The sequence below is a fragment of the Mchenga conophoros genome, linkage group LG7 (assembly GCF_057382185.1).
Source record: "Mchenga conophoros isolate Kocher_MC1m ecotype Shallow Benthic linkage group LG7, M_conophoros_male_GT1.1, whole genome shotgun sequence".
Classification (NCBI taxonomy): Eukaryota; Metazoa; Chordata; class Actinopteri; order Cichliformes; family Cichlidae; genus Mchenga; species Mchenga conophoros.
In genome coordinates, this window is record NC_140532.1 from 58084805 (window position 1) to 58101108 (window position 16304).

General features: G+C 38.2%; 1 protein-coding gene across 1 annotated transcript in view; it reads left to right on the plus strand.

Annotated features, from left to right (window-relative positions):
• The window catches only part of ythdc2 (YTH domain containing 2), a 40346-nt gene extending 25499 nt beyond the window's left edge, over positions 1-14847 (plus strand). The window contains 9 exon segments of the mRNA XM_085280435.1: positions 695-884; positions 1818-1909; positions 3082-3201; positions 3296-3450; positions 5803-5971; positions 10047-10262; positions 10384-10569; positions 14247-14294; positions 14296-14847. Of these exon segments, the coding sequence (XP_085136561.1) occupies positions 695-884; positions 1818-1909; positions 3082-3201; positions 3296-3450; positions 5803-5971; positions 10047-10262; positions 10384-10569; positions 14247-14294; positions 14296-14319 (1200 nt within the window). The 3' untranslated portion in view covers positions 14320-14847.
• Positions 14848-16304: the final 1457 nt, after the last annotated feature.

Here is a 16304-nt window from a genome sequence, read left to right on the forward strand (position 1 = left end):
TCTTAAAAGTAATGCAGTACATCACTTAATTACACTCAGTGTGTGCACTCAGTCAGATCATCTATAAGCACTGGTGACCTGATGTTATTGGATGTCCTACATGCCCATGCTAAAACATTCCCTCCACTATGTTTGACAGATGTGATATTCGGAATATGAGCTGTTTCTTACTTTCTCTCCACTTTTCTAATTCTTCTCCTACAAGATAATTTCAAATCTGATGAAAGCCCAGTAGTTAATCTAAAAAGGGATTGCACTCTTTTGGACAGAAACCTCTTGAGTTTTCACCTAGAATATGCTGGAGCTGCTCTGCCATTTGTACAATTATTGCTCTTAATGCTCCTTTTACCTCTCTGATCACTTTGGATTGTATTTTGCACATTTGCTATAGATGTTCGATCAAGCCCTGTTACTTCTCAGTTTTCTAGCACTCGTTTTTTTAATGTTACTTAGTCTCAGCTTTGAGTGCGTGCAGTTGTTCCCTTCCGCCTGGGGTACCTAGAACATGTTATTTATTCTCAGCTCATTGGATCCATGTGTCATTGCAGGTGCTTGGGTATCATCTAATTCTTCTTTTACCACACTTGGCTCATTATTTCCGTACTATTTTCCCTCTTACATAACATTTAAAAATGTTTTAAATCAGTGCAAGGAAAGGGTTTTAGTCGTGTGAATGTGTGTTTCTCCTGTTTAGAAGAACCAAACCAGAATGGCCCAGGCCCTTCCCACAGATTGGATGATCTATGACGAGATGAGCCGAGGCCACAGGATGGTCACTGTCCGCTGTTGCACCCTTGTGACTTCTATCACTGTTGCCATATTTGGAGGTTGTTCCAGATTACACAGCTCTGCCCTCCATGAACCTGCTGTACAGAAAACTAATGGTAAGCAAGTCATAATACTACATAGCTCAGCTTGGTAATGTTAATATAAGTTTTGTGTACAATACATGCATAATATGAACAAAAATACTCTGGCCTCAGCACTTAGTTGCACCACTCTTTAACTTTATGTGGTCTCCCACTCTGTGGCTGAATTTCTGAATGCTTCCCACTTTGCAATATTACTTACAGTGCATTGTAGTATATCTAGGTACTTTATTTTATACCTTTGACAAAGAGACTAAAAGCACCTGAATTCAAAGATTAAGATTGTCCACAACGTGCATGTGATTATTGTGCTGACATGCAACATGGGAAAAATATGGCAATGCCTGCTTGTTAGACCTCACTGTTTACTGACAACAATATATCTTAATTATTGGCTAAACTAATCACTTCTGGATACTTAGAACAGAAACACAACAGAAAAGCTGACCAATGAACACAACAACAAATAAACACAATAAGAAAGGAAATTATGAGTTATTCTTATATGAGCAGAGTCAAAAGCAAAGTATTTAAAGAAAAATTATCTTGAGTCAGGCCATAAAATTACGGACAAGAAGACTTAAGAAGCCAATAAGCACACATAACTTTTAATGAAATGGATGATTCGAAAACAAACCAGCCCAATAACGAACCAAAAAAAATTGCATACATCTTCAGAGACTATTACAAGGAACGATACTCTCAATCATTCATTTCAAGCGCTTTAGTTTCACTTTGAGATAGGTCATGGTTCAGGTTCTTGGGTTATTCTTTCACGACCTGACTCCTGAGTTGAATTTCCTAGAGACATGGTCTTCTTGACCATTGTTAATTTAAAAAAACAAAAAAAACTAAAATGTAGACACATTAAATCTTTTAAATGCCACATTTTATAAGCCCACACTGTGCAGAATCACAGAGTCAATGTCTTAATTTTCTTTCTTTTAGAAAATCCACTGGATGACATCAGTGACAGTGAGACAGAGGATCTATCCGAGATAAGGATAGATGACTGGCTCGGCTTTGAAATGGACAGAGAGGTGGGAACAAAGGGAACATTGCTTCCAATGCCAACTTTTTACCTTTTGGAGTCCTTTGTTATTTTCCCTATATGAAAACATCTGGGCTGTTGTCTGCCAGTGATTAAAAATCCTCTTGTTTAATCTCATAAATCATAATAAGGAGGAGGATTTTAATTGCTTTGCATTTCTCAGTCACTTTGTAAATAATTGAATTCCAAAATCTACTCAAGTTAAACCCTTTGTGAAGATGGTTCTCAGTGTCCTGAGTCATTTAGTTCTTTTTGGCCAATTACACTTAATGACTAAATTAAAGTAATAGTCTAGAGAAGACCCTCATCATGCCTTATTAGAGATATTACCTCCTTCCATCCTATTTGAGACTCCAACTAGCATTGGTCTATGGTTGCCATCTATGATTAACAGTTCTCTGAGGCAAGGCCGTGGTTTACACATTAAGTTGGCAAACTAATAAATTATTCCCTCCGAGACACAAATCCCTTTGGATATTGCATTAGGAAACCTATCTGGCGTAAAATTGCCAACTCTGCTTCTTTTTGTTCAGCTGCCAAGTCCAGTGTTTGAAATGGCGGTGTAGTGTTTTATTCCTCTCTGGGCCTTTACATGTAAAATCTCATTCCTGTTTCTTTCATTTAATGAACAGTTCTAAGCTGTGACATGTGGTCTTCGTGGCTGTATTTGTTTACATGCATACAAAGACAGTTGCCAGACTATTTATCCCAGCTTCTTACTAAACATACTGCTGCTTGCAGTCTTTGATCAAAGGCTCAGAATGTAGTTTAGCAGACGGAGCATTTCAGTTGGTGGCACAAAGGCTTTAGAACAGCCTTCCACTCTACCTACTTATAAATGACTCTGTGGGTTATTTTAACAAGCAGCTAAAACTGTTTTGTTTAACCAGATTTTTTATTGATGAAACTGTTTTTAAATTACCAGCTAACTTTATTCTGTCTTAAATTAATTTTGTATTTCTGTTGTGGCACTTTATATTCTTATTTTATCCTGTTTTGTTCCCAAGCACTGACTGCTTGTCTATAAAAGAGCTTTATACATTTTATTTACTTTGTAATTATGTTTTCTATATTCTCTGGTGTTGTTTGAATTTTGTCACATCAATATTTTGGTATAAACTATTACATACATTTCTGAATAAAGTTGTATCTTGTGGTCAGGCTGCAGGATTGCTGTCTGAACTGAGGCAGAAGTGGCAAAGCCTATTTATCAAGAGGATCCGTTGTCCTTCAAAGCCCTGGTCACAACAGGATGAGGCTGTCATTCAGACTCTGGTTTCTGTATGTCTTATTCTTCTGCTTTCCATTTACGTTTCACTTATTTGGATACACTATATTTTCTCAGTGACTGCCATTTTTAACTAACTTTCCTCAGGTGCTTGGAGCAGAGGAGCAGGCAGCAGGCCTGCAGCAGCCCACTGGCATTGGTCAGCGGCCTAGGCCCATGCCATTAGAAGAAGGAACAAGGACCTCTGTGAAAAACCCCAAAAATACTCCCCGACTTCCCACCACCTCCACCACCAATGAAAGGTTAGAGTTCAATAGCTTTTACACCGCAGTGTAATTAATGCTATTGTTGTTATTATGTCCTGTCAATCCGAAATCAATCAAAAGGACAAAAGAGTAGATATCGACAGTAGATATGTTATTATTTTGCCATCTCGATAACAGCTGATATATTAAGAAACTAAATATTTTATTCAAGAATTCAAGGGGAAATGTTTTTTACTTTCTAGTTAAAAAGGAATAAATCAAATGGTAAAGATTTCCACAATTTAGACTTTTTGAAAGCAGGATATTTTAAAAGCGATTTAGCAGGAGCAAAGGAAAAGCTGAATCAAATAATAATAAAAACAAAACAAGAATCAAATCACTGTAATTCTACTGTGAGTATAGACAGTGGATGAATAATATAAAATTGCTGTTACAGCTGTGTGGTTGTGGATTTGAGATTTTAGTTAATATTAACATGTATACTATGTAGCCAAAAGTATTCACTCGCTCATATCATTGATTTCAGATGTTCCGGTTACTTCCATGGCCACAGGTGTATAAAATCAAGCACCTAAATGTTCCACATTCAACCATTAGATTACAGAGTGGATCAGCGGATGCTGAGGTGCATAGTGTCTCAGCAGCCGCTTTTTATATACAAAGCTTATAGTGTTCCCAAGTACTCAGTGAGTCCCCTTCTGGGTGCATGACATACCCATATGGAAAAGATATATATATATATATAAATCTTATAAAGTTTGTATCTGTCTTGTGTGAAATTTGTATGAAAAGCATATAAGAGTGAAAACAGATATAAGATCCCTTGAAAAATTATATAATGAAACTTGTATGTTTTGGATGCTTACTAAAACAATATATGAAAGTAATGCGAAAGTGGCCACTTTCATGAGTAATCACATATAAGTTTTTACTATTTCTTTTCCATATGGGATATGTCTGTACAATAGTTTATACTCCTTCCATACTTTTGCGAGCATGTCTGCGATCCATGCAACCACTGCGTTGTTAAAATACTCCCCAGCAACCATGTGAAACTCACCAATCCCCTCTTTCTAATTGTACATGTTTCAATTGTTACCAGTGAAATGATGCAGACTGTAAAAAATTTGAAATCATAGGCTACGTTCACTGCAGGTCTTAATGCTCAATTCCAATTTTTTGATCAAATCCGATTTTTTTTTTTTTTTTTTTTTTTGTCTGCTTGTTCACACTACAAATAAATGTTGGAGTCAAATTTTTAAATGTTGTCATTGTGTTTCTTAAATTTGTAAGTCTTAGTTCAAACTGTAGGATCAAAGACATTCCTTTGTCTCTGACCACCTCCCCAGCTACTCAGGTGCTGGGGGAGGCTTTATTAGGCACATCCTATCTGAAAGATCTGTTTCTTGTGTGGTAAGCTTCCTGCTTTTATGACCCTGCGAGGAGGCCGGCTTGATGAACAAGTTGGGTTGGAGACAGGTGAGGAGCGTTGAGCTCCAAGAGCCTGGTTCCAACCAAGCCTTCCCTTGCTAGCAAGTAAAAGATGTTTGTCTTGTTTTTGTCGTTAACAAGATAGCTCTACCACTGTTGTATGTAACGAGAAGTTTCTAAACTAGCCTGGCCTGTGGAAGTGCAGACCCAACATAAAATGTGACAGCAAACGCGCTCTAGTGTGAACCCTCAAAGCGGCCCGCATGCGCAAAAGAAGATGTCACACAAAACGCGCTCTGTTTAGACCCAGTCCAAACAGTATTGTTTGACTGATGGCCCTTAATATAAAGACTTGTTTCGGACTTTATGTTTCCCAATTTTGCTTTAAGTTATAAAGTTATTTTGTTATTTACATATGGCCTAATAATGATCCTTATTGCTGTTTTAGAGAGGAGCAGTGCTTCAAAGGATAGTTGGAAATTTCTGTCAGAATCTGCAGATTATACAGTACAAATAAAATGTTCACGTTTCTCCAACGTTGTCTTCCCAACAGTTTCACTAACATCTACACGGGATGGCCAGGAAGCTTTCACGATGTCTTCGAGCGCTTCTCCAGCGCTGATAATTGCCGTCCGTCTTGTGTCAGTGAAGTAAAAGACAGATTTAATGCGACATGACCATTCAAACAGCAGTCATTTTCTAAAACATTAGATATGTGTTGGATTTAGTACCACATACGAAAGTGACCCAGGTCGGATTTGAAAATATCGGATTTGTGCTGTTCACACTGTCATACCATGATCGGATATGGGTCGCATAGGGTCAAAAAAGTCAGATTTGATGCGCTTTCGCCTGCAGTGTAGCCACATTATTCTTTTCGATACACCTTTTATATGTTAGTCACAGTGAGTAACATAGTTGGTCATACTGTTCCACCATTTAATCATTTTCTTTTAGGTTTTGTCTAACAACAGCTTCAGACCTACATCAAATTCAACCCCACGGCCAAGATGAGCCCTCCCTGTCCAGATATCAGTTCTCTGATCATCCGTCTTCCAGTATTTCTTCCTGCTCTGCGACGTTGGACTGTCAGTCAGATACCGTTGATCATTTCTTCTCAAGAAAGGTATGAACAGTCTGCCAAGCAGTGTTTATTTCTACACATCATGTTTTCCTAACACATTTCAAACTCTACTGATGGATACCCAATGCATATCCTAGACCAGGGGTGTCAAACTCATTTTACATTGATCTTAAGCTGGCTAGACCAGTGAAACTTCCCTACTACTATTTAACTGTTCATGATGAAGTGAAAGAAATAGGTCAGCACAACTCTTTGGACTTAAATTGTAAGAAATAAATGTGTAAAATTACAGAAAAAGTTTTGTAATAAGTGTGTCAAGAACCGTAGTTCTAACACGCAAGCTGGACCCAGAAGCAAACACAATACGCGGGAATGCACGCAAATTAACTTTATTTCTTAACTAAAGGTGACCCGGAATAACCAAAGGGAACACGCTGTTTTAATGTTAGAACAGAAGAGACCGGGAGATAAATGATTTGGGGATGCTGCAATCAGGACCGTGGGAGGCTGCAACAGTAAGGGGAGAGAGAGTTACTGGAGAGCAGGGAGATAACGGCATACAACAGGGGTAGAACTATTTATCTTACAATCGGGGTCGGACCGTGGGAACCGGAGGGAGGGGTGAGTGTCCGCGGGAGAGGATTCCAGGAAGACGGAGAGGATGATAGGCGGTTTTTCTGAACTCCAGGAGGACAGGCAGGTGAAGGCTTGAACGCGGCGGACAATAACCTGAGCAAACAGTGACAGGATTAACACAGTTCATAGAAACCAGAAATTCCACATCAACCGTAGTTACCACTGAATGGTGACTGATGGACTGGCGTGGCCACCTGGGCATCCCAATCGCTCCTCAGACACCGAGCCGCGGACCAAGACAAAGTGAAAAACAGCTACTCTTCTGTTTTTCACAAAGTCACAGAGTATTTATTAGAGACATAGCTAAGCATTTAGCAATTTGGCATAATTTGTGAAAGCTGAAATTTCTTCGGTATTAAGTAGCAAAAATTTGGCTTTTTTGTTAGAAGTAATTTTTGGGCTAAAGAAAAAGTGGCTGACCAAACTTTATTGAACCAGCAGCAAAAAGAAGTTTTGTGTACAGTGCTGTCAGAGTGACGAAACCTGCAGAATCTGCGAGATTTCTGCTTTCAGCTCCTGACAGTATGTCCATATCTATTTGTGGACTCTATGTACCTTCTTGTTAATTGTTTGCTGTTTTAGCTGTTTGGTGGTTGTTGAAATGACTCTTTGAGCATCTGGCGGTACATCTTGCTAAACCAGATGTTCTGCCCCTGTACCGGAGGTGTTGGGGTTCAACAGTTTAATTGTTTATTGCTTTATTACTTTGTGTAGTATGAATGGCCACAAGGGAGGTTTTTATCTGTAGGAAAACCTGGTAAACTTATGAAAATACAGCTAAAAGTCCAACATTTCTGCTTGTGCTTGTTTGTGGTGAGCAGCAGATCAAACAAGTTAAGAGGTATAAATAGCTTGAACCACATTTAAGCCTGTGAGACTCATTTAGACACTCACGACACCGAGCCATGGCTCTGTGCTACATGCACACATTTCTGTGCCTTATATGCCTTATATGCATCTGCTACTACTAGACAAAACACACAAGTTTTAAGGTACAAGTTTGAATCTTTTCATCCTCCACAATTCTACACTCAGCTTTCCAGATGCTGCTTATTCACATTTTTGCTCCTTCCTTCACTTTTTTTTCCAACATGCTTAATTAAAATCCGGCTACCCAACTTTCTGTATACCTGGCCTGTACCACTACACTTGCTGTCTTTTTCGGCTCCGACGTACTGACGGGCCATTAATGACTGAATATGAAATTATCTTGTGGGCTTGATATAATTGTATCGCAGGCCGGATGTGGGACGTACATTTGACACCCCTGTCCTAGACTTTAAAAGTCTACTTTTGTAATTCTCTGTTCATAAAATGTATTTAAGATCTCCATTAGTGTACTTTTTTTTTTTATCTTGAATTCACAAACTGACGAGTTTTGGGTTTTTTTGTTTTGTTATTTCTTTGCAGTCATTTCTCTTGTCAGTCATGTTCTATTCTATTCTTCAGTTTTCCAAGATTTAAATATTAGAGATGGACCGATCCGATATTACGTATCGGTATCGGTCCGATACTGACCTAAATTACTGGATCGGATATCGGAGAAAAATAAAAAATGTAATCCGATCCATTAAATATCACGAAAGCACCTCACAAAACTTGCAACACGCCGTAACTCACCTCAGAACGTTAGCACGTCAGAGCAGTATGCATCACGTGATAGAGCGGCTGTGGCATGCGGGACCTGTCGGTGGTCTGGATAGCATTTGGAGCTTCGCTAGCAACCCAGCATTTCATCTCCGACAAAGTTATCCCGAGAGAAGTAAAGCAAGTGTGTAAGTCCATCTCTGAATGTAAAGCATTCCTGCGTTAAGCTTAACAAGCGATATATGGAGCGACTGCCTCTCCTGCTGCTACTTCAATCATGAAACTGCTTAACGATCAGCTGATCGGCTTTTCTGTCGCGAGTCCGTCTCTCTAGTTTGTTTTTGGCCCACTTTGCACCAGAAAGAGTAAACCAGCGGCTGAACAACAGCAGCACGTTTAAGCTTGATCAGCTATTGTTAGAATGTATTTAATATTACTTTCTACTCCAGGATCTTTTTCTACGTAGCTGACGCTGGTAACTGTGCAGGGGCGGATCTAGCAAAGTTTAGCCAGGGGGGCCGATAGGGCATTAACAGGGAAAAGGGGGCACAAAGACATACTTTTCTTTCTTATTCTCATTTAAAATGTCTAGCTTTTAATAAATAATTATCTGACACCCAAAGTTTTAATTTGATGTAAAATGAATAGAAGTCAATTACTGTATATAGTAACTATTAAGTCTAATATATATACCCTAGTAAGCTATAGTACTTTTTCCTTTGGGAAGGTACCATCTGTGCAGTCTGCAATTTTGTTGAAGAAAGATGTTGAATCTATTTAATATTTCTTGAAAAATAATTGATTTCTGTGCATTTTTTTTCACACTGCATCAAATTAAGGTTGATTACGTCGATTAAGCATCATGAGGTGGAGCGTGAGGGGTGGTTGCCTATTTTTTATTTTTTTATTTTTGTTGTTGCTGGGAGTTGGAACCCTATTAGTTAGGTTGCTTAATATTTATGCTAAGTACTCTTTAAAATACCAGAATAGGGAGGATGGTGTAGGTTTAAGTTTATTAGATTGATCAGTATTGCTGAACTATGAAATATTTTTTTTGTATACAGGTATAACAGAATAGCTTTAGTGTAGTTGTTGTTTTAAACTTGAGTATGAACTTATACAAAATGCAGCAAGATATTTAAAAAACAGTTTTGTTGATTAAAAAACACTATATCGGATTCATATCGGTATCGGCAGATATCCAAATTTATGATATCGGTATCGGTATCGGACATAAAAAAGTGGTATCGTGCCATCTCTATTAAATATTACTACAAGATACTCTGTAATAAACTGACAGAAACCTTTAAGGTTGGGTGATATGTAAAAATTTTCCAACCAACAATTGTCAGTCCAATAAGCATTAATAGACTTTTCCATGGGCTGATCAATGTAATCATGCATGGACTGATTTGCTCATTTAGAATCTGTATGTTTTGTTTGGAGGGAATATTTTACCTTCTTGTTTGTTTCAGTATTAATATAGCTACTTTTTGGATCATTTATTTATTTATGTATGTATGTATGTATGTATTTATTTTTTTTATTTGAGATGTATTTGAGACTCCTATGTTTTCGTTTTTCATCTTATTTAATATCTTAGACAATCTTAGTCCGGTTCTTTTGTGTTGCCAGTAACAAATATTTCAACTCAGTTCAGTATGTTAACAACTTTAAAATAATTTTTCAGTACAGTGCATCTGATATGATTTGGAAACACACACAGAGCACAAACAAAATGAACTAATGAGTCTCTAAGTGTCTGCTTCCTTTTGGGGTTTTTTTTAAACACAAACAGGTGAGCTTGGCGCACGTTACAGTCATACTAACTAAATGATGGGTTATTGAGGTTGGATGGTAATGCTTGCTAATGTTTCTCTCTCCACTTTTGCAGCAGGTTGTGAAGCCTGTGTGCACTCAGCTGGCCTGCCATCAGACATTAGTCCGATACTTTATTATGAAAAGCAGCAACATCAGGAACTTGGAAATTTCTCAGCAAAAAGGCATCTGGTCTACTACACCAAGTAATGAGACCAAACTCACCAAGGCCTTTTTGGAGAATAGCGCCATCATCCTTATCTTCTCTGTTCAGGGCTCTGGACACTTCCAGGTGACACTCTGTATGCATGATCATGTGTGCCAGAGTCATGATGCTGACTGTGAAATTGCAACAGTAAAAAGAAAATCGGTTTTGAAAGACCAAACTTGTGTTTTTGTTTTCTTTTTCACAGGGCTATGCTCGCATGACGTCTGTCGTCAGTCAGGAGGAGAGCTGTCATGACTGGGGCCTCATGGAACTAGGAGGGGCTTTCAGTGTAGAATGGATACACAAAGAAAATATTCCCTTCCAGTGCACCCAGCATATCCTCAACCCATGGAATGACAACAAGAAGGTTCAGATTAGCAGGGATGGGCAGGTACATATACAGGGTGCATCACAGCACAGAAGCTCTTTCACATATTGGTACAAGCAGTTAATGTGACTGCCAGCACGAATGGTAGTGGCATACTGCTCCAGCAGAGAATGCAGTGAACAGTTAATAAACGGATCATTTGCAAACACTAAATTAGAACTAAACACAAACTCCAAAAAGTTTTAATGTTGTGTAAAATGTGAATAAAATCTGATCTCATTAAACAATTTTTGTATCCACAAAAAACACAGAAAGCATACCGAATGCTTAAACTGAGCAAATATCCCCTTTTAAAGATGAAAAAGGTGATGGTAGCAACACTTCTCAGAAAACTTGGGACATAGCCATGTTTCCTACTGTGTGCTATCCCCTCTTTTAACACCCATTAAAACTTGCAGATCTTTTGGGAGAGAACTCTAGTCCCCTTCTTGTCTAATAGAGGATCTTAGCTTTTCAGCAGTTGTGGTCCTTTCTATATACAGTTTTATGATGCACCAAATATTTTACGTTGGTTAAAAGAGACGGTGGTGGCGTTTTTGTATCATATTTACATATAGCCTCCGGCTTCTTCTTTGTATCAGAGAACTTGAACTTGATTTGTGGATGGCATGGTGAAATGCATTTATAGATGGTGATTTGTGGTAGTGTTCCTGATCCCATGCAGTTATTTCCATGATAGAATCATGCCAGTTTTCTAAAAGTAGCTGTAGATAATATTACATCTGTGAGATGATTATTGGTAATTTTTTCTCTAATGATAAAAATTTTATTTGTGAAGAAGTTCATGAAGTCATTACTAGTTAACGTTAAAGGGATGGTTGGCTCAATAGAGCTCTGACTTTGTCAGCCTGGCTACAGTGCTGAAGAGAAATCTGGGGTTGTTCTAATTTTCTTCAATCAGTGATGAATAGTAAGATGTTCTGGCTTTGCAGAGGGCTTTTTTTATAAAGCAACAAACTATTTCTCCAGGCTAAATGATGATCTTCTAAATTTGTGACACGCCATTTCCTCTCCAGATTACGAGTCATCTGCTTTAGGCTACGTGTTTGAGAATTATACCACAGAATCAGGTACTTCTTATTTGAGGCCTTATGTTTTCACCAGAGCTACAGTATCCAGAGTCATACGTAGTGAGGAGGTAAAATTATTAACAAGATAATCGACCTCTGTTGGAGTAGCATTCAGGTAGCTGCTCTGCTCTGTGTTGGTACAGGGCATTGAAGATGATAACAGTGGGTGGATTATATTCATTCTAGTTCTTGATGGGGTTGAGGTTAGTAGGTTAGTACTTCCAATACCAAACGTATGAATTTGACCTTCAGCACCGGGCCACAGTGTTGTTGGAATAAAAAAGGCAAAGCGCCAAGCCAAGCCCATGATAAATCTGTGCTTTCATATTTATCCCAAATCCTGACCCTATTATAAAACTTTCTTCCCCAGAAAAAATGGATACTGGATATACTGGAAAAAAATTTTTTTTTGTCTTTTTCAGACCATTCTCTGCAAACCCTAGAGAAATCCCAGTAGATGAGCAGTTTTTGAAATACTGTTATGCATATTATTATTGACAGTTTTGTAGACTGTTGTCAACAAGGCAGAGAGAAAGACTCGCTCTCTGAGTTTGTTTCAGGCTTTGGTCTTGGTTGTGGTCACAGTGGAAAATCCGGATTCACACAGATATGTAGTTGTGAATGGGAGGAATTTCACAGCTCTCAGTGCCAGACATCCTTTGAGACAGCAATCCAAAAGGAGCCCAGGTCCAGTTTGCCCCACTGCAACTTTAAAGTGCTATCGGTGGAAACTTCCAGAAGATAGGATTAGAGATGTGAGGGCAAAGCGACATCACTTTGAGTGGGATCTGCAGAAAATAGGAAATATTCATCAAATTTCTCTGTCAGTTGTGAAAGGTGTTACAGACAGAATCACTGATCTTCACTTGAGGGGAGTTTTCCAAGATGAGAGATAAAAGTGAAAACATGTCCATCCTCTTTTCCTGGGCCCTCTTAGTCAATAAAGCAATTTTCCCCTTGAAAGCTTCAACTTTGTCTGCAACAAAAAACATGTTGCTGTTTCTCCCTTGAAGTGAGATGTTCAGCTGGTTCAGCAGTGAAAAAATGTCACAGAGGTAGGCAAGCTTGGCTTAATAATGTGCAAGAGCAGATTTTCTTTCTCTGTGAGAAAAGAGAAGACCTCGTTCCTCAGTTCAAATAAATGCTTGAGGACCAGTCCTCTTGAAAGCCAGCTTACCTCACTCTGGTAGAGCAGCTGGACCTGACCTGCTTCCATGTCCTCACAAAGCTTGGTAAAACATCTGTAGTTATTTTTAATGAATTTGATAGTTTACATCCATCACCTCGTGGAACTCAAGTGACATCTTTTTTGCTACAAGGATTTCACAGTAGAGAAAACAGTGGGTCCATTTCGCTTCTGGTGCACAATCAAAGATCTGCCTAATGATGCCTGCCAGTCTTTGAAGCTTCATCATTAGTGCACACCCCAACACAGTTCTGCCAGTTCAGATCGTTCTCAGTGAAGTAGTTGTCAATGCAGCGGAAACATTCCTGAGCCGTGGCTCGTGTTGGTAGCTCTCCACAAAACAGCATGTCTTCTGCTGTCCCAGCGATAACAAACTGAAACCAGCAATAATGCACCATTCGTGACATCAGTGAACTACTTTTTATTCTTTCTAGAAGCTGATGCTGTATGTCTAAGGCCATGTCCATGATATGGTGGCTTGCAGTGTTGTTTGAGAGTAGGATGGTCAGTACCTTTTTTGCAGCAGCCTCTCCGATCATTTCATGAAACATATGTACAGGGGCAGGCAAAATCAACTCTTCCACTATAGTGAAAGACTTTTTACTCTGTGACACAAGTCTGGATACAAGGTAGCTAGATTTTAAAGCACATTTAGAGTTACCAGTCAGTGACACAACAGACAGTTCCTGCATCTGCTGTCCATTTTTCTTTTCCCTTGAAATATTCCGCTGGTTTTCTTGCGAGTGTGGGATGTTTGGTTTCGAGATGCCGTTTTAATTTCAAAGGCTTTAGTGCTTCGTTGGATAGCATTAGTCCACACTCCACACATTGGGCTCTTGGGTCTGCTTCTTTTCTTTTCCGTTCACAAACCCATATTCAGGAAGTCAGGGTTGTACTTGCACAAAATTTTTGCGGGGGGGGGGGGTGTCACTTTTATCTTCATTTTTGCATTTTAAGAACTACTCCATATATTTTGCTGACAGCAGGCAGGGTGTCTTCTTCTGCTTGCTTATTGAGGCTGATTAAACAACTCTCACCAAGCCGGGAGAAGCTGTATTGTAACTGAGATTTTCATGGATAACAGTAGTCCCTGGTGTCTTCAATTAATAACTAATGATGTCCCACGGCCCACAGGTGTAAAACAAAAAAGGTGTTTTGCGCCCCTCAAGGCATGGCTCACCGATGGTTAAAAATCACTGGTGTAAGGTATATTCCTCAACCAGGCAACAATCAAAATACATTTTAATAACCTCACACAAAAGATTAAAATGTTCTGCTATACATATTGTTACAAACTGGGACTGAAAGCTGATCCTTTTTTAAATTATTGTTATTATTAGACACATTTTTCATAAATATATAATAATTTGATTATGCATTTGATTTGTTTTGAACTTTTCTGCCATTTTTTTTTTCTAATGTAGGAATTGGAGCCACAAGCTGGAAGCCAGCTGCTGTTGTTATGGGAGAATTAATTCTGGGAGTCAAGTTAAATGAGAGGTAGCAGCCAAAAACCTCTCTCCATACTCCACACTCATTAAGTTTTGTTTTTATATCTCCTCATACCTGTTGTTATATCTGCATAAATTAAATCTTTTACTTATTACACGCATTATTTCTGTTTTACCTTCAGTGGTACACTGTTCTACTAGCTAAGGCTACGTAGCAGGAGCATGGAAGAAGGGCTGACTAATTGTAATTTTTTTTCCCTTGTTAATACACAAGTTCAGTTTTAGAATGTATTCAAAAGGGTACAGTGTTGTGTTAATGAACTGTTTGTTCAGAATAAAATATCTGATGCTTTAAAAAACTTACTAAACAGGGTTTTTAAATGTCTGACAAGAAAATGAAAGAAAAATGCTTGTACTATGTTTGTAATATGTATGTACGTTACTGTTTTCATCATACATTTTATTGTGAAATTGTGATGTTCAGTTAGTTTGAATTACAGAGTTTTGACAGGGTCAAATGTTTACACTGTGTCCCATTTATAGCAAATAAACAGTGATTATTTCTTGTTGCCAACTTGCTGTAGTGCCTCATGCTTGGTATCATCAGGTCTTTAACCCATCAGCAAAATCAGTACGTTCTCTTTTGTTAAAGGAATATATATGTGTACACACACACACACACACACACACACACACACACACACACACACACACACACACACACACACACACAGGTTTCTCCTGCCACATTTTGTGCTCTTCTTATCAATCTATTTTATACCTAATCTGTCCCATGATTTTTGCTGATGCATTTTTATTCATTGTGTAGCTCTTGATAGAGACTACATTTAATTGTTCCTCTCTACTAAGCAACTCTTAGTGGGGTTGCTGACTCAGTAGTATTGACCTGTTATTTACCTTATAACCTATAATTTTGAAGTTTTGTTTTTTTTTTCTAAATCTTTATGCTTTGGAATAATAATACAACCCAGATTCACAATTGAAGTGTAATGGTGTTCATTCTCGTCTTAAAGTGGTGGTGTTTTTACCGAATTAATTTTGCTTGTTTATTCGTTTTTTCACAGAAAAATGGTAAAATAAAGTAAATAACAGTCACTCTGGTTATCATTTGGAAACCTGTAGTTGGCAAGCAGATTTAACATATAGCTATTAAGCACGTTATGGCTTAGCTGCAGTGTTAAAATGTTGCTTGGAAGATTATTTCATCATATAATTATACACATCTCCATGTATATATGCATGTAAAACGCATATGACTTGTACAGACCACTAACTCTAGTCAATTCTGCAATTAGGGGGTTACTTTTATCTTTCATCTTTTGATTATTTTCCTGTCATCATTAACCTCCTAGGACCTGGCATCCACATATGTGGACATCATATTTTGGGTTATTTAGACCAAAATACTCAATTTTGCTCTACAGGGGCCTTATATCTAATTACGAGGACATTATACTATCAAAATTTTAAACGAATATCCTCATATGTGGCTCTCATTTTTCTTATAAACAAAAATTTGGTTAAAAAATAAATAAATCTGGTAATTCTTTGTTTTTACATTCATAAGGTCCCAATCAGCCCAAATATCAAAGAGTAATTAAAAATGTATGCCGTGGAAGAGTTCGCGTCTTAGGAGGTTAAAATATATAAAGGTAGTCTAGAAGCCTATTGATTAGTGATTAATATAGTTTTAGCACAAGTAATGTGTATATAATGTTATTGTAATTCACATTGTTTTTGCAGTATAAAACACCTGGCAACTATTGATACTCACCAGAAATTATGACCGCTACAATTTTTCATAACCATGGTGCTCTGTACTACAAGTGCTACACACTACCGCGCCAGGAATTATTTGTGCAACCTGATTGGCTCTTTCTTTCTCACCAGACATCATGCATGTCATACTATTGGACAGCAAATACGGCCGTGATGCGTGGTTGTGATTGGTATTCTCCGATTGGTTGGAAGCTTTCAGGGGGTTCGTAGCGCCGCATCGTGCCTGTGAGC